The sequence below is a fragment of the Anarhichas minor genome, unplaced genomic scaffold, assembly GCF_050575085.1.
Source record: "Anarhichas minor isolate MPS153535 unplaced genomic scaffold, ASM5057508v1 ptg000011l, whole genome shotgun sequence".
In the NCBI taxonomy this organism is placed as follows: domain Eukaryota; kingdom Metazoa; phylum Chordata; class Actinopteri; order Perciformes; family Anarhichadidae; genus Anarhichas; species Anarhichas minor.
The window spans coordinates 15,527,969-15,551,389 of NW_027466457.1; the positions used below are offsets into that span (position 1 = coordinate 15,527,969).

The 23,421-nt window shown below is 42.6% G+C and overlaps 2 protein-coding genes across 3 annotated transcripts; one reads left to right on the forward strand and one right to left on the reverse strand.

Moving 5' to 3' along the window:
• Positions 1-110: 110 nt before the first annotated feature.
• Positions 111-6,514, reverse strand: cpa5 (carboxypeptidase A5). Its single transcript, XM_076089635.1, has 12 exons — positions 6,438-6,514; positions 4,936-5,020; positions 4,534-4,615; positions 4,281-4,415; positions 4,044-4,148; positions 2,706-2,807; positions 2,378-2,479; positions 2,166-2,276; positions 1,863-1,953; positions 1,199-1,398; positions 908-992; positions 111-438 (listed from the first exon to the last, which is right to left on the reverse strand). The coding sequence occupies exons 2-12, from the start codon at positions 4,998-5,000 to the stop codon at positions 251-253; spliced, it is 1,266 nt and encodes a 421-aa protein (XP_075945750.1). The 5' UTR covers positions 5,001-5,020; positions 6,438-6,514; the 3' UTR covers positions 111-250.
• Positions 6,515-10,158: 3,644 nt separating this feature from the next.
• Positions 10,159-21,282, forward strand: tes (testis derived transcript (3 LIM domains)). 2 transcript variants are annotated; one of them, XM_076089638.1, is made up of 8 exons: positions 10,159-10,364; positions 13,806-13,891; positions 15,733-16,087; positions 16,130-16,285; positions 16,964-17,539; positions 18,452-18,667; positions 18,795-18,953; positions 19,745-21,282. In XM_076089638.1, exons 1-8 carry the CDS (start codon positions 10,338-10,340, stop codon positions 19,934-19,936), a joined length of 1,767 nt encoding a protein of 588 aa, XP_075945753.1. In that variant the 5' UTR covers positions 10,159-10,337; the 3' UTR covers positions 19,937-21,282. The 2 variants fall into 2 exon arrangements, with proteins under 2 accessions (XP_075945753.1, XP_075945752.1); XM_076089637.1 differs by having other exon boundaries at positions 15,733-16,285.
• Positions 21,283-23,421: the final 2,139 nt, after the last annotated feature.

Sequence of the window (23,421 nt, forward strand, 5' to 3'; positions counted from 1 at the left end):
AGAGAGGTTTAAAGGATGTGGAAATAATACAGAAAGGTGTGAAATGAGGACATGTCTTATGTGCATAAACATGGACAACGTGCACCCAATTAAAAATATTTGAAATCATGGAAGTTTTCAAGTGTGCTTATTTATTCGTCTGTGATTTTCATTGTCTGAAGAGTCATGACGTATGCTGACGTATTTACAGATGACGTTTGCCAACAATATCCTCTCCACAGGGACTTCCAATTGCACACACACACACATATTAGTAGGTGTTCTTGAAGGTGTGGTCCATGATCGCCATCAGAGCCAACCAAGTCTCCTGGGCAGTGGGGAGGATCTGACTGGCCGGCAGGATGAAGCCGTAACGGCCAGTGTCCCTCAGCTCGAAGGTGTAGGAGTACTTGATGCCCTGGTTGTAGGTCCAGTCGATGGTGCCGCCGCTGGCTTGGTCTACGATTGAAACAGGTACTGTTAGAGTATTTCTGTATAGATGGCAGCCATAATAGAGTGCTGCAGGGAGGACTTTGTTTCTGTAGGCCAACCAGGAAGTTAGCTTCGCGCTGGTTCAAAAAGACAATGGGATTTTCCAATGGATTTTGGATTATTGCATAAAATGAAGTCTTTGGCAAACAATGTTTATGATACTCTTTTACAAATGAACAAACTTTTATGATTTTTGAAGGATAAATACAATCGTCAGCAGTAAAAAGATAACGTTAGGCTCGAAACAAACTACACCAAGGTCGCATGACTTCACGTCACCACCACGAAAATAAAAAGTATGAAGACCACAAAAGCCCACATTTCTTCTGGCTTTCATAGAAAAAACAGTGAAAAATGAGGGCTAACTGTTCGTAAGATATCGTAAGAACAGTTGAGTGAAGAAACAGTTTGTGGAATTGAAATACTTCCGACTTACAGATGGTGTTGATGATGCTGCCGTATCTGTACCTGGTACCGTACAGAGAAGCCAGGTCAGTGATGGCCTTCTTAGCCAGATTGTGCTGTGGGAAGAGATCACCACAATGACACATGAACCTCTATTTATAGCTTCTCATATTGCTGCATATTCTTACATTTCTGACACAACAGTAAAAAATACAACAAGCTAATGAGCCCAAAGAAATCGGTTTTCCCAGTTTGATCGTAAAAAATAATAGAAGTTCTGGGTAAAAAACAAGTCATTAAAGGCAAAGAGTGTGATTTCTACCAGCTCGGTCTGGTCCCTGGCTGGAGTCCTGGTGTAGCCGTAGGGGTACAGCAGCATCTGAGAGTAGGAATGGATGGAGATGAAGGCCTTGAAGTTACCGTGGGACTTCACAAAGTCCACAATGGACTTGACCTCAGACTCAGAGTGAGCCCTGCTTCCTCGGTAGGTCTCTGAGCAGGGGTTGCCGCTGGCACCAGCTCCTACACACAGAGATAACAACAGAGTCAGAAAAATGTGTTGTGATCATCAAAGTATATTTGTTATGTATTTGATGTATTTCGATTTGTGTCATCTGAGTGTTGGTGAGCAATTTGAGGCAAATCTGTGTAAGTGTGTCCGCCATTTTGGCCAGGGCTAATTAAAGCCACTGCGTGTAGGAATTAAACATTTGGTACTTTGGCACCATCTTGTGGCAGTATCGAGCGTGGCAATGGCAGACGGCAAAGAATGTCACTAAAAAAGTAATATTAAATACAGGTCAAATGTTTTTTGTGTAAAAATGTGTATTGTTAAGGGCTTTTTATTATTATGACATATCAGGGCCAGTGTACACAAAAAATGATGATAATAATAATTACAGAGCCAGAGGAAGAGACAAAAGTTGGAGTTTCAAAAATAAGTATTGAGGATGACATGTGGTGCCTTTGTCGATTTCAGACTTTACCTCCAAAACCAGCATCCCAGTTCCTGTTGGGGTCGACTCCCACACAGCTCGTGCCGGGGTTGGGCTTCCTGGTCTTACGCCACATACGGTTCTGGAATCATCAGAGTAGCTCATCACAATTTGTCACTTTTAAATCACCGCGTGTGTTATACGTGTACTTTGGGATCTCGACAGGGTCGAGAAACCCTATCGGAGCCTTAAAAAAAAGTACCATGAATGAATATTGTCAATTACAAATGTGAAAGTGGCAGGAAATCATTCTTAAATCAGTCAGTAAAACAAATCTATCACTGAGAGACTCACTGAGTTGTGAGTGTAGTAGAAGCCATCGGGGTTGGTCACAATCTCCACGAAGATGTCCATCTTGTTGAGGATGGCGGTGATAGCGGTCTCACGTCCATAATCAGTCACAATCTACTCACACAAATGTCAAGAACACGGTAGTCAGTGTGACGCCGGTCAGTGGTGAAAAGATCTGCGGAGACAGTGAACAATGGGATAATTGTCAAAAGCACCTTTTTGGCGAACCACGTGCCGCTGGCCTGAGTGACCCACTCTCTGGAATGGATTCCAGTGTCGATCCAGATGGCGGGACGGTTGGTTCCACCGGTGCTGAACTACAGGAGAGGAAAGTAGCAGTCAAACTACGAGTAAACTTTTAAAATTGTTATTATTTAACATCTCATGATGTCAGCATGAACAAATCTCTTCAGTTTGTGGAGCAAGTGCTCAACTTATCCACGACCCTTTATGAAGAACAATGGGTTGTTCTATTTGTGGTCGTTAATTTTTTTATTTTTTTAATTTTTTTTATTGATTTAATAAATACATTGTTTTATTTACCTTGAGCACATTCAGGGGACGACCCTGGTAGCTCTGACCGATCACAATCTTGCTGACCAGGTTGGGATTCTCAGCCACCAGCATGTCCTGGAAACTGTAGATCTAAACCAAAGACAAAGACGGTTTAAGGTTGTGACATCATTCTGTATTGCACTGGTTGGTCCTGAGTGAGTTTAAATCTGTTGTTGAAACACTTTGGGATGCAACATAGAAGTCTAGTTGGGGTGCTGCACTGAGGAGCCTTTGTTATGAGCATGGACCGATTAATGAACGGGCATACAGGGCACAGGCCCAGGGGCCCCCTGGCTTCACCGACAAAATGTCACTCAAAGAGACACGTACCAACCAGGAAGAGATTACTGACCACAAAGAATAACAAAAAGACTGCAAAGAGACCAAAACAACTGCAAACAGATGCAAAACGGATGCAAAGAGACAACAGATGACCACAAAGAGACACAAAACAACTACTTAAAGACATAAATGACCACAAAACAACTACAAAGAGATGTAAAATGACTTAAAAGAGATACAAAACAACTGCAACGAGACTCAAAATACTACAAATAGATGCAAAACAACTCACAACGATTATGAAAAGGGAAAATCAACCACAAAGAGACACAAAATATGACCACAAAGAGACAACAAACCACAGAGAGATCCTTAATTAGGAAAAAGAGACACACCACAACAACAAAGAGAGGATAAACAACTATAAAGTCTAGTGTGAAGGAGAGGTGGTGGAGCCTTTTGCCTGTCAGCACCCAGGGGCCTATAGTCTCTTAATCCGCCCAGAGCTTCAAGCTACCCGGTCCTTATTTAACCAGAGTGAGACATGTGTCCGTCTTGTCGGCAGGAAGTTAAAAAGGTTTTCTGTGGATGTTGGCCTCCACCGGAGAGGGACATCCGGACTACCTTGCCTAGCTTGCTGAGCCCCCGACAAGCGGCAGAAAATAGATGAATGGATTTTTAATGGTGCATGTCTTTGTTCCCAAACATGTAACGGGTGGACTCGTGACGTTTTGGTGAATTATATTAGTTGCAGGAATGTTGCCCCATTTGGTTTCAAGTGGTTTTATTAGTCTCTCTAGTGATATGTGACCTAAAAAGATGTTTCCAGTTTCTCAAAAATCAATCATAACAATAAACATAGAATGAATGTAATTGTTAAAATCAGACACTAGATAGCAAACTATCATTATCTTATGTATGAATGCTACAAACACCATCCTGATTTGTTTTTATTTGAATACGTTAGAACCAAGAATTGAGTTGAAATGTATTTAATGAAAGTTGTCTGTAGTATTAATACTTTCAGTGAGCGTGCGTACTGACCTCGTTGATGGGGTGGTACCTGGAGAAGTCGAAGCTGTCCGTGTTTCTGGGCTCAGCGACACGAGCAGCAGACTCCATCTCCTCCTGCTCCGCATCCAGCATCGCCTGCAGGATGACAACATTTGAGTACAGCACATATAACATGTATTTATAGCTTTGGCCCGAAATCTGCTTCAGACTCCCGAAGCACTCAAATTCTAAGCACAGTGGATTTAGTTCTGTTTGCGGGTCTCGTACCTGAAGGTCTTGGATCATGATGGAGTACTGGATTTGCAGACTCTCCAGGTGGATTTTGACGGACTGCAGGCTGTGGATGGGAACTCTGATATCCACGGGAGTCGCCACATCGGTCACCCCCCTCCAGAAGTCCAGCTGGAAGAAAACACAGATATCATACAACATATCAAGTCCTCGGAACAACGGTTTAACTGTCACTCATTTGAAGATTTGTGTTATTATTTAGAATTAGTGTTAGTGTGGAATAACTGACCTCGAACTCGACCATGTCCTCCAGGTCCTTGATAAGAGCCAGCTGGACTTCATCCTGTGCAATGATGCGAAGCACCTGATGACTGAAAAGAGAACCACAAAGTTTTACATCCTTTGACTCAACTCAGACCGCCCAGACCCAGAGAGAAGTTGGCTCACATGGGGTGAAGTAAGACTGACACGTCTCTGCTGAAACTTCCTCAGAAAAATATAAGCCACTGCATTTATTACAAAACTGGAGTTATCACTTTAGGTATCTGAAACAAGTTTACATTGTCAGCTATCAACTGTTGCCTTTAGTTTACAATAATACATATTATAGGTGCTACATATTGAGTCATTATTATTTCACATTTCTGTACACGTACAGATCACTCACAGCGTCTCTGGCAGACCCACTTACCCCTCAAACGTCTCCTTGCCGAGAACGGCCACAAACAGCGCGGTGAGTGCGAGCAGCCCCCTCATTCTGACCCAGTGGTGTGAACCTGGCGGGGCCCAAACACAGGCTTTTATGGCCGAGCGTAGCGGGGTCACGTGTTCAAACCCACAACCTTGCTTAAGTTGACCGAGGTGTGTTTCAACGGCTGCTCCGTTTCCCACGCCAGCATGGAGATAGCAGAACACAACCGTGCATGTTTATGACATATAGACTGGTGTTCAGTTTACAAACTCTGCCCGTTTTTGGTTTTTGGTTCTGTCTGTCTGTAGAGTCCATTAAGTTAATTGTTTTTGTGATGAGCTGTCTTATCCATTCATTTATAATATGTTAGAAAATGCACAAGATGACAGAACAAAGGGCTTGCTTTGTCTAAAACTATAAATGTATTCAGTTTATGATTATATAAAACAGAGAAAAGCGGCAAAGCCTCACATTTAAGAAGCTGGAACCAGAGAATATTTCATGTATTTTATATGTAAAGCAGCCAGAGGATTTACAGAAAACAATTGCCAATGCTTTACCTCACACATGTTTTACCAGTTATACATCACAACACACTCTAGCTGTAATATTTGAACATTGTTTTATAGATTTTCCCTCCTCAATAAATGTGGCTCTATTTTTTGTTGTCAGACTTTAAGAGCTTTTACTTTCCTATTACCCAATATGGTAAAGTTTTATTGATTCTTTGTTTGTTTTATGCCATCTGACCTTCAGAATATGTATCATATATCATTATATCATTATATTATATATCATTATAATATATCATTATATTTTGTCACTGTGTCACTTTTTTCCTGTAAATGTGAGAATATCTACAGAGTGAAGATATGAAAAGAAAACACAATGAAATTAGTTCTAAATTGACAGCTCAAGATGGAGTCTCACTGCTCAAGAGGAAGCCGCCAGCGTCCACCGGGTGTTCCAGCTTCCTCTTTGTATTTGTTTGTCGGGGGGGCGAGCCCGCAATCAGCAAAGCAGCTAAATTGAAACCAGCTTTTTGGATATGTGTACTGTGTACTGTGTACTGTGAACTCAACATGTTGGCAGTACAAGACAGAAATTCACATCTGGTGCGTTCGCATGGTTTTGTTTCAAAATCTGACATCCAACCAAAAAATATGTGCCTTCTAAAAGAGCCACATTTCAGAAGGCATGAGAATGTTTAATCATTGAGCAACGGACTCCAGATAACATTTTAAAATGACTGAAAAATCAAATTCTTTCCTCACATTGATTCCTTCTTCTGTCCTTATCACAAAATATTCATCGCATGAACTCATTTAAAGCCAGTTCACATGGTAGCGACGTAAAGGACCCTTGACATTACTCACTAATTCGACGTCCCTCCACTGTACACGTCTGTGTTATGCAACCCAGCTGATAAGGACATTGCAGAGGAAAAGTATGTCAGGTGTGGAAAACACCTGTGGGAGAGTTTGTGATTCACAGAGACTTACGGTAAAGCAGACAGCGTGTCCGTCCACGTCCATGTGTCCTGCTGCTGAAGTGTGATTGAGCGGGACAGCGAGCTGCTACCTGCCTGGTGTAGGCATCAGTGCCTTAAGGAACCGGCCAAGGGCACAAAACACAGACGTGTCTAAAGTCTGTTTTGGTCACAATGAAACAGCATTTTGAGAATATTTAACTTCCTTATTTTCATGTAATCTTTTTCTGCTGAAACATGTAGTCAAGAAATATCTGTGACATGGGAGGGGCGGGACAGTTTAGTAATCATGCTACACAAAGCTGGAACTGGAAGCTCCACTGATTTGATGTGTCTGGACAATTGTCACTTCAGTGTAATTTGTTTGTTTGATTTAAATATGCAGATAACCCCCTGACCACCTCATGACCTCTCACACTGTCTCTTTATTTCTTCACAGTTTAGCTACCACAAGAATACGCTCAACATGTCAAACTAAAGATCTGATTGGTTGAACACTATGTCAATCAACAATATCGTCCCCATTCACTTAAACTGCACATGGATTCACTTGAGAGTCTGCAGGCCTCGGGCCTCTGTTCTTACCTAGAGACACAGAGGTGAACTCTGATTGGATAAAAGCTCTACTTAAAACAAGCTGCACTGGAAGCAGAGCAACTGAGGAAGACAGTAGCTGTGCAATGAGAAAATAAGATAATGGGAAAAATATTTTTATAAATTACGATACATGTAGTGTATTTAAGAACAATTATTAAATTATAAAATAGCTATAACTTTGTGATTCTGTTTAGGCCAGCAGAGAAGGCCTTGCTGGCCCTGACGGCCCACCACTGATAGAAATACATAAATAAATGTTCTTCTCATTTCAAGTAAAATAAGGGCTCCATCTAAAAATAAAATACACAAAAGAGAACTTTTGAAAAACTTGCATCTTTAAAGAAAGTGCTTGATTTGAGAAAATTGAATGAAAATGAAAAATGAAAGAGTTTGGCTGGAGTTAACTTATTTCTTCTGTTTTGTTAACTCCATTTCACATCATAACGGTCTCAGTCAACTTCATAATAAACAATCTCTACACATCTTAACATCTTAACATCTTAACATCTTGCCCTCAGTTCAGACTGGAGTGTTTGCTCAAAAGATGTATGTTTGGTCTCGTGGTGGCGTTACACATCGGTGCGTTCAGTATCGGCCACGGTATCTGAACATATGAGGCAGAGTGGTTTTGTAGCGGCAGCAGGAAGAATGAACAAATAAGAGTCCGTCCATTCTTTGTTAAAAGCTCTGTTTTCAAGGTCCACTTTCCTCTTTTCATGATGCATTTTGGAATACACATATTCGATTGGCTGAGTAGCATCACGGGAGATGATTTACGACTCATGTAGCCTCATTGGTCGGTGCATTTCCTGGACTGCTGAACGAGTTCCGTAAAGGCTAGAAAAGCTGCACAGGTTAAAATAGAAGCACTCCGCCAAAATGTATAATTCTCAATTATCCATCAGTTATACGTCCGGGTCCGGATAGGACATCGTCTGGGTCCGGATCTGGACCGTGGTCCGCCTATTAGTGACCCCTGTACTATATAGTAATTTACAGTATAAAACACAATTGTGACATATTCCAAAATATATTTACAGTATCATACTGTAAAACACAATTACAGTAGAGCAGTTATATTGTCAAGCTGTTTTACAGTACAACATTATTACAGTAAATGAACTGTAAACAGGTCATTTCAGTAACTTACATGGCAACAGTTTTGCCACAAAACTACAATAAATGTTTTTACTGTGAGGTGTTTCTGATCTGATCGAGGGAGCCACCCACAGTCCAGACTCAAGGTGTGAGAAACCTAATCAGCACATGGACACCATGACGTCATCTTTTTTGTAACACCAACCTCCGCCACACAAATAGATAAAATATTAAAATGTTTTTTATCTTTACATTTCTAATTTCGTGGAAAAGACTTCCTGGCTACACAGACTAATCCCCAGTGCCTGGAGTCCTGCACAGTGTTGCAGCCACTCTATGTGGCTCAAGCTGACATGGTTTATTTTTAGACATCATATCCATTGTTGTGAAGTTTAACTAAAACCTGAAGATTTATGTGTCCATTCTCAGATACCTTTTACGCATTAATGGATGCAGGTCACAGCATCGCAATGAGGTTCAATGACATTTTGGATACTGCAGAAGAAATGACGACATCCCTGGAGACGAGGGAAACAGTTTATAGACGCTGAAACATAAAAAAGAAATCTGTATTACAGATGTTGATACCAGATTGCATGGATCACAGCATCCACACTCATCAAACCTGGTCCTTCTGACAGAATACACCATTTGACCTGTCAGGGTGTGACAGCGTTGTTTCCTTTAGAGAAGGCCAGCAGCAGTTCACAGGGGAAGTTGCAAAGCACATTGTTTCCTGTCAGTGAGGCAACAGCTGTTTGACAGGAGTTTCATTAAGAACCAAGAAACAAAACAGCTGTTGTTGTGTCGTTTAGGTCTCTGTGTGTGTGTCCAATTCAAATTAAAATGTGCATACTGCATTCAAAAATGTATGTTTTTAAAACACACACATATCACCACATTTGCTGACATCTTTCTCTCCCCCTCTTTTTTTATTTATTTTTTATACAATATGTCATGACAACATCATGACACGGACAATAAAAAGAAAACACTTCGGTAGACAAAACAGCATCTTGATTCAGTAGCCCACTAAAACAGGTTGAATCTGTCAAAACGGTCTAAACACCATCACATCCTTTGTGTGACAAGAACACGCCCCTTCTGCTCTCCGATTGGTCGTCCTGCGCTCTATTGCCCACTTTCTCTATTCCTATTGGTCAATATGAAGATATATCATTGCGGAAGTCCCCCCTTTGAAATCAATGAAAAGTGAACGGGACCTCCAAAGTGAGAGCAGCATCAAGCTCGAGAGAAGACGTAAACGTGTTTCCGGAAGTAAGGAATCTGTATTTTCAAAGTAAAAGAAAGAAAAATGCCTGAATGACAACTGTTAAGTCTGCTTTACCATACGTGCAGTTTTCATAATATGTAAGTTAAAAACGGTGTGAAGTGACCGTGTGGTGGTAGTCAAATGAAATGAAATTTGTAGAAGTGTTTAGAGGGCAGTTTTGTGCCAATTGTATCTTCATTAGTGGTATTGTGTGTTTTTATTTGAACCTGATATAAAATATTTTCTTCAATCTATTTTCAATCGTTTTTATGGGCTTAACAAAGCTATTTTTCTGTGGATCAAATGTATTCAATGTGCAACTATTAGACCATCAAAATAGCTTTTTATACACTGATTATATGCTGATCTTGTGGTGACTTGAATTTCTATTTGTGGCCGTAAAGTAGGTGTACATTTGTCAGTTACTGTGAACTTGATCATATTTTGCAACTTGCCTGAGACTGCTGTCTGAATGCTGCTAATTTACATAAGTGATCCACTCTCTTGTATTTACTTATTATTATTTAAAATGTTATCATATATTTAAAATGATCTCTCTGTCTTTTATACATTTTACTATTGTCCCACATAAAATGTTCATCTCTTGATTCTTGCTTTTCATAATGTTATTAGTCAAATAGTTTTTAAGGTAATTAGTTACAGAACAGTTTGTAAAACGACATTCCAAAAGGTAAACATGGCGAACAAGCGTTTTAATTTGAAAGTGCTCACCGGAAACCATTTTGGTAATTCTGTTTAACTTGACACGAGTGTTTAGCAGGACCTCCGAGGAAAAGAACCGGAGAGTGAACCGGGCTGTTGTAGTATTTCTCCGGTCCGTTTTCTGTCACTTTGTGGTTTTTGACAGTTTGTTTTTAGCAGCGGCTCATCTCTTCGCTTCGTTTGTGACCGAGTAAACGTCGCGCCGACGGACCAAAATAAAAAATGGAGATAGAGAAGGAAGTAAAGAAGGTAAGCTTCGCCCCCTCCCTCCTTTCCTTGTGTCCTCGCTCCCTCAGACTGGGGGAACGCCCTGAGAAGGTGTGCAGAGACACGGGGCAGGTGGCGAGAAAAGTAGCCGTAGCACCGACTTTGATGTTTTGTTTTTCGGCTTTTATTTCGAAAGAGTCACGTTCATTGAGAAAAACAGGAATTAAACGCTCATAAAAAAAGTTGTTCACATGTTCGCAATTATTTAGCAAAACAACACACGCCGATGCAAAGTTCTGCATGGATATCATGCAAGAACGCCTTCTAGTTATTACAATATTGATGTTTTGGTTCACCGACCACAAAATCATCTGCACAGTAAAATGCAAACTAATTCACCAAAGAGTTGTTGTTTAAAATGAATCAGCTGCCGAATTGTAGAGCTGCTCTCAGCAGTGCTTATTCGATATGAAGTTATGTATTCATAGGCATGTACTTAAGCTTTTAACCAAGTGTTCATACATTTAAGGGCGTTTTTAATGGAATTTGGTCATGCAAGAAAAACAAGTCTGCTATGTGACTTAAAATGTTCTGCAGGTTCTCAGAAAGTGTGTTTTCTACCCAGACAGGGATTATATTTAGAAAATTTAGGATCATATAGGTCATTATGGATGACCCTCACATGATTCTTGCAGACATTTTCTTCTGCTCAGTTGACTTATGACCCCTGGGTCAGCGCAGTGTAACCAATTAGAAATGTGCTTTTTTTAAAGTCTCCCTGTTCATTATTTGAACTGAAATCTAATCCAGAACATATAACCGGTGGCTGAGCAGTTAAAAGCATTTCTCATGGAGTCCTGGGGGTCCGTATCCTTCCAGATGTTGCTGTTATTTTGACTTCCTGGTTGTTTGTTAGACACTGTGACTGGAGCAGGATCACCAAACAGATGGTGGTCAGTGAGACCTGTTTGTAACCTGAACTAGTTAACCTCCATTAAAACGCATGTGTGCAGTAAGCTGCAGCTGGATGACTTCAGCTGTTAGTCTCCAGCGGCCGCAGGGTTCCTGTCTGCAGGTCGCTGTAGCTGCTCTTTTCAGGACGACCTGTGTGTTTAGGTGACGTTACGCTCAATTAAGCTCATGCCGACTTCCAACAGAGACGAGGCCGAGGTAATGAGTTGAGACAACGAGCACGCTGTGCCGGGCTGGGACATTATCATCACTGCAGTTCTGTTAAACTGAAGTTGTGTGAGTCAGATTAGATCATTTAGAGTTCTCTGTTGCATTGTGGGACTTTCTCTGGAAAGCAGACACATTTAAAGAAATAAAACTCTACAGACGTACAAGACAACTCAAACAACAGCACAGTTAAAGTTGTCAAAGGCTTCTTATTGGTGTTGCAGAAACAGGAAGTCTGATTGCAGGCGGCTGCAACTAAACGGCTCCGTAGCCGGTGACTACCGAGGTTCTGGTCTGGAGCTCAGGCCTGCTGCCAGGCAGTGACTCATGAACGTGACTCAGACCGGACTGATCATTGATGTCCAAACAACGTCTTTGCAGAGCGTTTCTATTGAACTCATTCACCCTGTGGGCTGAGTCACAATACAAAGTCATCAACTTTGTGTAACTGTGCTCCAAGGAAAGACACACACACACACACACACACACACACACACACACACACACACACACACACACACACACACACACACACACACACACACACACACACACACACACACACACTGACCAACCTCAGACAAATATTTCATCGTCCACAAGCAGCGAACACTTCGCTCGGCTCGCTTTAAAACTCTTACTTTTTAGATTTGAGGTGATTTAGCCGATCGTCTCGTCCAGAGAACCTTAAAAAATGAACGCTGTTGATTCTATGAAAATGGCACAATCTTTGCAAAATGGCGAGCGAGTATGTAGCTCACAGCTTCCTCTGGAGAAAGTACAACGTTTGTCGACCATGTTTGTAAAGGTAGAAAGTGAAGCCTGGACTCAATATTTCATCAGCTGCTCCTCTTCTATTACAAACTAAACTTTTTTTTTTAATAGTTAAATGTCCTCAAGTGTAAGTTTAAAGATAATACTGGTTCACATTTAAACTGGAGTTTAAAGTTTTGGTGCAACAGAATTCCATTTAATCTCGTTTCAGAGTAAAGAAGTGTAACTTACTTCATTTTAAGATAGTTTTAAAGTTTGGTGCGACTTGATTTAGAGTTAAAGAATCATTTAACTGGTTAAAATGACTCCCAAAGCTCTATTAAAGGGACATGATCCATTTAATCCTAAAGAGACGCTTCACTGGGATCCACCGACGTGTTCACTAAACAAACCTCGCTGCTGAGCTCCAGAGGAGAGAGTCTGAGGTGTAGAGAAGCTAAACACTGACATCATGTTGAACCAGGAGTCTGTCTGCATTCCTCGGCTGTGAGCGTCTTTTGGGTCAAAACGTCTCTCTGACGAGAGGAGGTTCCTGCTGAGACTCAACCAGGCTGTTCAACAGCGTGGAGCAGTTGACCATATAAGGTTATAAGCAGTGGTAAAGGCTTACGGTGGACATGAGCGTTGCTTGACACTGAAGACGAGGAAAAGGATGCAGATGTTAGAGAGAGAGGAAGAGGAGCAGCGGAGAGGATCGAGAATCAGTTATTTTGTTTATTGTCCTGACTTTTGTTGTCGCTAGTCGTCGGTTCAGAGGAATTATTTCCTACGTTGAGCATCAAATATGTTCTGAGTCTGTGTCGCCTGATTGTATTATCTGGGCTGGCCAAACACTGCCTGTTTATAAATGACTTGCAGTACATTTTTAAGATGAACTAGAATAAGACTTGAGCGTATTCCTAATAAATTACACTTTATGTACTTTGCACATCCTAGTTTAAACAATACACGTAGATTAGATTTAGTGAAATTATTTTTTTAACCTCTTGGCACAGAAACCAGTATCCAACCATTTCTGCCTGTTCTGTTTCTTACATCTATATACACTGTGTATATATATATATATATATATGTATATGTATATGTATATATATATATATATATATATATATATATATATATATATATATATATATATATATATATATATATATATGTATATATGTATGTATATATGTATGTATATATATATATATGTATATATGTATATATGTATATATGTATGTATATATGTATGTATATATGTATGTATATATGTATGTATATATATATATATATATGTATATATGTATATATGTATATATGTATATATGTATATATATATATATATGTATGTATATATATATATATGTATATATGTATATATATATATATGTATATATGTATATATATATATATGTATATATATATATATATGTATATATGTGTATATATATATATATGTATATATGTATATATATACACACACACATACACACACACAAAACCACGACGTCCCTCATAATCTCCCTCATGTGCTCTGTTTCACAGATGGCCCTCGGACACGAGTTCGGAGCCGGAGCGGCCTGTTTGAAGTGCAAGGACAAGTGTGAAGGCTTCGAGCTTCATTTCTGGAGGTTTGTACAGCTTCTGTCAGGCAGCACGGAACCGTCAGAAACATGTTTAACGGTGGGGAACCCGCCCCTTGACTTCCTGTGTCGAGACTAGAGGCCTCTGGGTAATTGCAGTAAGTGAGCAGCATCTGAGGTTAAAGGAAGCCTGTTGAGCAAAACACTGAACCTTCAGGAGGAGCTGCAGAGTGAGCCGCAGTAGAAACCTGCTTTCATCAGTATGTTAGTCTGTGATTATCAAAGAGAATATTAAAGACGAGCATGCTTAACGATCCTCCTCTCTACTTGTATATCTCTCCATCTCTCCACCTCTCCACCCCTCCACCTCTCCACCTCTCTGTGCCGGAGTATTCCAGGCGTCCCTCTCTCCAACAAACTCTCGGGACATAACTCTCTCTAATAGGTTGTTAAACTGCCATGGTATCACAGTATGGGCCTTTTGTCTGTTGCTTTCGCTACGTGTTTGGAATAATGGCTTCTCAACGGTTGTTTTTTACCGTTAGCTGTGCTGAAATAAAAGACACGCCTTCGTGTAATCAAAGACGGAAGTTGTTCGTCTCTACTTTCCTTGAACTTCCACAAATATTTGTATTTATTCATGTTGAAAAAAACAACTCGGAACATAAAATAAACTACAAAATTCAGACGGCTGACTTCACCACGATGTTGCACTTCCCTATTTGAGCTTTAGAGTTTTTTTTCATGAATTTTTGATTTCTTTTCTCGTAAACTAGCCACTTTAATCTCAGGGAATATCAGAGTTTTCTTGTCATAGCTTTACTCCCCACTGGCTGTGTAACTGTTGTTCTTTTTACCTACAATGGCCCCAGCACCCCGTCGTAGTTTAACAGAACAACAACATGGGACCGTTTAGGAGCAGCCGGACTACCCGCGGTTCTCTGCCTTTGCCTCCCATCTCTGGCACAAAACGTGCATTTATTTGGGCCAGTGGCTCATGAAACACTGCTCTGTCCGGACAATCATCCACACTTGGCTAGTTTTCCTGAAGACAGCAACGGGTGCCCTGAAGCCCGTCGCAGCACAAAGGCCCACCGCGGTCTGTGGGGGTTTAGTGTGTCTGACCTTCAGCCAGGAATGTGGTACCGTTACACTCGGACACTTGTTTTCCACCGAGTTCAAGGCTTTCCTCAACTCCAAAAACATAAAACATGTGAAAACTGTGCTGCATATCCATAATTTGATCACACTTCTTTACCGTTAAAGTGCTCTAGTAGCGCTACGGAACAACTCGTAAACGTGCACGAGGTGAGATAATGCAGAGGGTCGCACTATTCCAGTGATCCTCAGGTGGAGGTAACATGCCGAGATGTGACGGGTAAGAAGAAGACTGCAAGCTAGTTAACGTGGATGTAGATCATTCTGGATTTAAAATACCTGTAATGTAGTTAATGTCAGCCTTAGTTTAAAGGTATCTTTCCTGATTCTGTTCCTGAGTATAAATGTTGCCGTTATTGTTGTTTCTTCTCACCAATATGAGTATAAACCGGGCTTATAAAGCTCGACACTGCTGAGTGAAGTCTGTGGGCCCGGTCATGTTGAAGCATGCAGCATAGCGGCCATAAATGATGTCATAGTTCCTCTGCAAATATGAAGCCCGCTGTGTCGAGGCATGTGAGAAGAGCAGATATTTGAATATGAATTGAACGCTGGGCTTCATATAACAAGAAAATAAGGACATTGTTCCACACTGAACCAAGCATCGATGTATTGTATAAATCACTTTAGGAATTCACATGTTAACGCACAAGATAATACACATACATAACACATGCATGCGTCTGATATCTGTAAATCTGAAATGTTTCCGTCTTCTTCTCCTCTGACAGAAAAATCTGCCGAAACTGTAAATGTGGCCTCACGGAGCACAACGTGCAGATGAACTCGGAGGAGAACAAGAAGGTGGGCAAGCTGTTCGAGGACACCAAGTACACGGGCCTCATCGCCAAGCTGAAGACCGACGGCATCCCCAGCTACAAGGGCAACATGGTGACCATCACGCTGCCCAGCACCGGCACCGCCTACATCGTGCCGCCGAGCGCTTCCTGCACTGTGGTGCCTCCGTCGGCCACCGCTGGTTCTGTGCAGCCTGCTGGAGCCGCTGCAGGCTGGGCACCCAACGGCGCTCAGGCCCAGTCTCAGGCCCAGTCTCAGGCCCAGGCTCAGGCCCAGGCCCAGGCTCAGGTCCAGGCTCAGGCTCAGGCCCAGGCTCAGGCTCAGGCCCAGGCTCAGGCCGTACCAGCCGGCCTCACACCTGTCAAGGTTAACAAAGTGCCGGTTGCTGTCGGCGCCACGTCAGCCAATCTGGTGCCAGTCCCCAAAGATGTGCCGATGAAGTCTGTCACCTATGAGTGGGCGCCACCGGTAGCCAATAAGTATCTGGTAAGAGTTCAAACTAATGCTACAATAGAGGCTTTAATTAGATTTGTTTTGATATTTGATTCATCATTTACAGTATTGTATATTAAAGGAAAGGTTGGGAATCTTCTTCAAAATACTTTTGATAATTTAGTTGAAATTGTCATTGCATCCTGACAGCTATGAACCAATCAGATGCTCTGACAAAAAACTAAATATCCGGTATTTGTGACTCACAGGACTGTAGTAAGACATATGTAATGGTTGGACGGCTACCTGCCTGTATTTTATTTTTCTTCTTTGATCAGAAGTTTACAGGATCCGGTTCCCCTGAGCAGCACCATGGTATAGTTTTAGCACTCCGGGGCTCCTCGTGAAGGCTTTTGAGATCCTGAAACAGGATTTAAGATTCTTCAGCCGGCATATTTTGAGATATTTGATTATAATAATGAATTTTGATTAAAAAGAGGATATAGTCACCAGCTCTCAGCATTTCTCTAATCTGGTGCTTGGAGTTGCTACCAGAACGTCTTGTGTGTTTAGTCTAGCGCTGTATCAGTAGGAACCTTGTTCTTCCCCTCACTCTCTTCCTGATTGGTCCTTAACGTCTCTCCGTGCACTCTTCTCGTCTCTGTCCTTCATGCAATCTGTCCTTCGTTCCGTCTGAACAGTTTCTTCTTTCTTCTCCCCTCTGACCTCCAGGCGGTGCGTTACATCGAGCTGCTCCCAGCAGAGAAGCGCCCGGTGGCCGGGACAGAGGGAGCCGTTTACCGCCGGCAGCAGATGGCCCGCCAGCTGCCCGAGCACGACCAGGACCCGTCCATGTGCCACGAGCTGAGCCCCGCCGAGGTCAAGCAGATGCAGCAGTTCGTCCGCAAGTACAAGGATGAGGCCCTGGGGGTCGGTGACGTCATGCTGCCTGAGGAGATGGCTCAGGCTGGAGGGCAGGGAGGAGCTGGGGCCGGAGGTGCACCCGGTGCCGGAGGGGCTGGGTTTGGACCGGGAGCTGGGGGTGCCGTGGCTGGAGCAGGTGCTGGTTCCGGCCCAGGGGCTGCAGGCGCTGGTTTTGGGCCTATGGCTGGGGCCGGAGGTGGTGCTGGCTTCGGACCCGGAGCAGGTAGAGGGGCCGGAGCCGGTGGTGCTGGACCACTTCCGGGGCCTGGGACCGGACCGTCTGCTGGCTTGGGGCCAGCTGGAGGAGCCATGGGTACCACTGCCACTGCTGGAGCCATCGGCGTCCCTGGAGCGCAGCAGGCTGGACTACCACAGCGGGCCTTTGTAAGCAGTCTCTCTCCTGTACATCTGCACTGTGTCGGCATCCACACCAGAATACGTTTAAATTATGATCTTAGTGTTAACAGTTCAGTAGATTTATCCTCGTGTTCCCACAGTGCATTGCTGTCAGTCATGATTAAACAGGACACTAGGTGGAGCCATAAGACCGACTCTCAGGATGATGTCGTTCCAATTCACAGTGGGTCGTGAGTCACATCCCCACCGTGTGCAGCCACTTCTTCTCTCTTGTGATTGAAGACGTCTTCTCTCTCTTCACTGTGTTGTTCTCACATTCTCCTTCTCTTGCTCTCTCAGCTTCATCCTCCGTCTTTATTCCTCACAGTACGCTCTTCTCTCCCGGCAGGGAGCGTCGTTAACAACTTTGTATTCACTTATCGCTACCTTCCCCATAACTCCACCATCTTGACTAATAACATCGGTGTTTATAAAGGGGAATTCTTCACCATTCAGTGAGTCCAGGGCAGAAGGTTCAAATGTTCCCTGATAGAAGAGCCTGTTTGTCAGATCAAAGGAGGCCCTCTTGACTTTGAGATGGAGTCAAAGAGAAGGATGTTGGCCTTTGTGTCGACCGACTGGAAGTACATCATAATTCTTTGTTATTATTAAAGGACATGAAAGAAATATTTTGGGGACAGAATGCATCTCGCTGTTCTAACGCAGTATTCTATTTGTGTACAGTTAGATATCCATACAGTACATTGGTACTCCATCTAATACATGCATTGTGTGTCGTAATCAGGAAAACTTAACAATTTAATGATAATAAATCAATCAACAAAAAGTAATTTATCAAAAACACATTCACTGGTGATTGACTTAGAAGCGCTCCTAAATAAAGCGAGGAATCAAACCCTCCACCGTCCTGACCACCGTCTCTTCTCCTCTCCTTCCCAGTCGTGCCATCACTGCCAGCAGCCGATGCGTCTGGGCGAGCCAGCCGTCTACGCCGAGCGGGCCGGCTACGACAAGATGTGGCACCCGGCGTGCTTCGTGTGCTGCACCTGCAAGGAGCTGCTGGTGGACATGATCTACTTCTGGAAGAAAGGAAAGCTGTACTGTGGACGCCACTATGGAGACAGCGAGAAGCCGCGCTGCGGAGGCTGCGATGAGGTGAGTTGTCCCGTTTTCTTTTCATTGCAACACAATTATTGTGTGGTTTTTAGATGCATCAGCCCTTCTGTAGTCTTCAGGTATGTAGCACCATATGACCTGCATTTGGGTTTGTGTGTGTCCACAGCTGATCTTCAGTAATGAGTACACTCAGGCTGAGGGCCAGAACTGGCATCTGAAGCACTTCTGCTGTTTTGACTGCGACTGCATCCTCGCCGGAGAGACGTATGTGATGGAGAACGACAAGCCGGTCTGCCAGCCGTGCTACATGAAGAGCTACGCTGTGGTGAGACTTTCCTTCTCTGTCTTTCTGTTTGTTCAAGTAGCTGAAATGTATGAGTATTTGTTTATTGGAAGCTCTTATCCAAACCACTATTTAGGTCTTAGTGTGTAGGTTTAGGTTGACGAGAGTCCTGTCTGACCTACAAATACGTAGAAAGTAGGATCTATATTAACGACAGTAATATCCTAGTGGCAAAATCAAAAAAATGAACGGAGGTTATTATAATGAAGATTTTTATATAGTTGTCTAATACTGTACGTTAATATTTGAAACAATGCAGTACATCAAATATTTTCATTTGGTGTAAACGCGTTTCACACACGTTGAACAGCAGAGCTCAGAGTAAAACTCATATCAGAGAAGGATTGTAAAACAACACCGGCTGCCCAGAAGTCAAGAATGTGAAGCGCTCAGCATGTGTATACACGATTCATCCGACATAATCCCCACAAAGACTCACTTCTATGTAACGTTATACTTAATGTTAAGAACCATGTGCTTCTTGCCCCAAAACTCACTTTCCACTTGAATTCAATTGGCTTTAAAGGAAAACACTTTTCCCTGTTAAAAACCTGGACCAATATTTGATTTATTTCTCTCTGTATATGTTTATGTGCACATGCGTGCCTCATGTTCACACTTCTAGTGCGGCTACAGTAGAGTTTGATTGGAGTGTTTTCAGCAGTGTGTTCGTTGAAAAGACGAAATGTCTGAAACCTAAATGGAAAGCTTGAATAACAAAATGAAAGTGAAACGCCGACTATTTGCCTTGACATCATCGTGTCCTCCGGCAGAAATGCGCCGCCTGCCAGAACTCGGTGGAGCCCGAGGCCCAGAGGGTTTCCTACGGAGAGTACCACTGGCACGCCGAGCCGCACTGCTTCAAGTGCTCTGGCTGCTCCAAGGGCCTGGTGGGCCAGCGCTTCATGGCGGTGCAGGGCTTCCTGTTCTGCTCCGTGGAGTGCAAGAAGAAAACCGTGGCGTAAGAGGGGCCCAAGCATCTCCCTACCGTCTCCTCCACAACCACTTGTGAAACCAGGATGGGGTTCGGCTGAGACGAGAACCGCAGCGGGAAAAACAAAGAAAACACTGGTGCAGCTGCACATGGGGAGGGATGATTTTGGTTGCGTTGACATAGAGTGCCTGACATCTCTAACACAGAGACGTACAACAAGAGTGAGTCCATTTGGGTGCTCTTTTCTTTGTTCATAACAGTATTGATAAATCCGTCGCATCACTTTATCTGCCTTAAAATCAGTCCTCTTCCTTCAACAAGTACTTTTTTTGTCGCCTTTCTTGCACCGTGTTTTCTTACTGATGAGATTCATTTTGTATTGTCAGATTTCTTTATATCAAATTGGTGTCTTTAATGGTATCGGTGCTGTTCTACTCCTCTAGAACCTGCCGTTGATTTAATATGACACCTTTTACTGAGACTACTGAGACTCTCCTCTATGCAGCAATATCAGGGTTGGGGTTGCTTTGCTTCCACTGCACTGTACTCCAGACCAAACTGAATTTAAGTCATAATGAAAATCATAACTTCCTTAATTTCATTGAGAGATTTTGAAGTAAATGGCCAACACTCTGATAACAATACATTCCGCTGCTGGAGTTGTTTTGTTGCACATAATCCAATGAGGTGTATAGTAGTATTTTCATAGTATTTTAAGGCAAAAAACTATGTGAAAACCGTCCAGTGTACACCATCAGTTACCAGTTCATGAGGTATACCTGCATGTGCAAACTATTGCTTTACAAACAACAGATCTGTAATTAAGACAGATATTTCTAATACCGTCAGTATATTAATGTGGATAAACAAAGTGCATAAAGATGTGGATTATTGCAAGGATGTTTGATTGCACTACATCTAATGAGCAGTTCTAATCCAGTACAATAATACTGCCAATGTTGAATCAGAAAATGCTGTAGAATTGATCTTCACAAAAGATTCAGCCTCTGCATTAGATTACATTTGACTGTACAGGTGTTTGGATCTCCATTAGCCTCCACAAAGCGGTATCTAATATTAGATTATAGATTTAGATATTTAGAAATAAAGTATAATTCTGTATAAATAAAAAGGGAAACGTTGAACAAACCAATCACGGAGTGCTGACAGTAGTTATTGTTTTTCATCCAAAGGGGTCCTGATGGATATGAACACTGTCAGGTTGTTGTGTAGGAATGAAGGCATGGTACCCAGAGGACTTGATGAATTCAGGAAAAACACTGGAAACTGCTTCACATGAAACCGTTTTGTGTCCCTCTGTTGTGTTTGTGCCGTGTACCTTCCATTTCATCCAATAAACTGCACTTTAACATCTTTTTCTTTTGTAAATGTATACATATAATTTGACTAATATCCACTCTTTGCATGAGCTAAATACCTGATCACTCACGCAGTGACTTTGTTCCACTTTCACAGCTGTGGTCCTCCCACACAGATGTTTTCACTTCTGCTTGATTAGCCCTGTTCTCCAGACAGCTTGATTTAAACATCCCTGTCACACGTTCATTGCACCTGTTTCAGCATCAGAGCAGACCCGCTGGTCTAGTGAAGGTGCTCCACGACATCCGGGTAGTGCAGTAAAGTCATGGAAAAGTGTGACCCCCCCCCTTTGATCATTGGCATTATATACCACAGCAGTGAAAGCACGTGTGAAACCAATAACAGTGAGCCAGCGTGCAACAGCACGCCACTGGAAGAGGCTTATTAAAGCCGAGCACAGCCGTTGGTAATGTCAGTAATTACCCCTGAGCTTGTCCTGCTACGACATGTCCTCTTGTGAAAAGGCTCTCTGGGTGTAATTAGTGTGCTGACCTCACGTCGTTCCCATCACAGCTTTAACCTGAGCAGAGATCTAATCGGCGTTAACTGAAAACACCTGTGTGGATGCTCAGGGCCTTTGATACTGCTAATTGAGCCGCTGTATCATTGCCATGGTGTACTACGGCCAAAGTACAGCTAGAAGTAACGCAACAGGAAGTGATGCGTCAGTGGGTGTCCATTAAACTGAAACTTTAAAATGCCACTGCTAATTAGACTTAATGATAACAAGGAAGCCAAAAGGTTTTTCCATGTTTTTGTTTTCCGGAGAAGGTTTGGAGCTGTTTTTTCATTACTATCCACAATTTATTTTGTGCACCTGTGAACAGCTCATCAGTTTTCTTTGTACATTAATTTGTGGTACACACCAAACATTAAAAAAACAAAAATCAATGAACATGAATATTGACAAGTTGTCAGTTTTCACACACCTTATTTAAAGAGAAACTTGGTGGTGACATCTAGCCCATGACCTCCTTACCTCATGTAGGTGAACCACTTTCTCATCCAAGAATAGCTTACCTTTGAAGGTGCGTAATTACGATTGTGAGCATTTCTATTGCTTTTCAACAGCTCTCAACATGGCGGCAACTGAGCCAGTGCATGCAGCTAACGTGTTTACCTGACGGGGAACCGGAGGTGTGGTTGTATGGAAGTCTATGAGAAAATGACTTCTCTCTTGATTTATTACCTCAGTAAACATTGTAAACATGAGTTTATGGTCTCAATCTCTAGTTTCAAGTCTTCTTCAATACAGCATGATGTTCATCTAGTAAATGATGGTACTTTATGGACAATAATGTTTAGGGCGGGGCCACCTTGTGATTGACAGGCCGCTACCAGAGCCGTATACGCCGTCTCTACGTCACTCCTCCGAAGTCCAAATATGGTCACTTCAGTTCAATGGTTGCAAAAAACACAAGATGGCGACGGACAAAATGCCAAACTCAAGGACTTTAAAACCGCGGTGAACGTTACGATGACTACGTCCACCTCTTACTCTATGATTACAACACACACAGAGGGAGTGCGACACTATATCTTTAAAAAGCAAATAGTTGTCTGCTGCCATTAATGCTCCGAATGTCGTCTAGTGCACCTTTTGAAATATCAGTTCAGCTCAGGGTGAGCGCTCTCTGACGTATCAGCTGTTACACTCTGATGGGAACTATGCAGCGGGCCGGCCATGATGGAAAAACCACCTCCGAGGGGCTCGTATTTTCATTCACTGCGTGGAAACGGTGCACAATTCAAGGAAGCTCCATCCCTGAGAAGCCCCATTGTCTTAAATGGCAGCCGGCCCAAAGCTGTGCTGCTGTTTCTCCTCTGTCAACCACAACTCTGCCAGACCTGATGTGACCTAATCGCCTGGCCAGCTCCAGGATCACCGCTCTCCAACGTCCTCCTGTGTGCTTTCTCTAAATGTCTAGTGTCGGAAATTCCATCACAGGAAGCCGGAGCATTTCTAGCATTATGCTTGCATCGTTGATCTAAAAATTAGAGCTTTTGTTTTCTGCAGACGTAGTTAACAAGTTTACAACGCAGTGCAGAGGAGAGTGAGGTCTTCTTCCTTTTGTGTGCTTGTTGGAATTTGCACGTGATTTGTTTCATGCTTGAATGTGCATTGTGCTGCAGTTT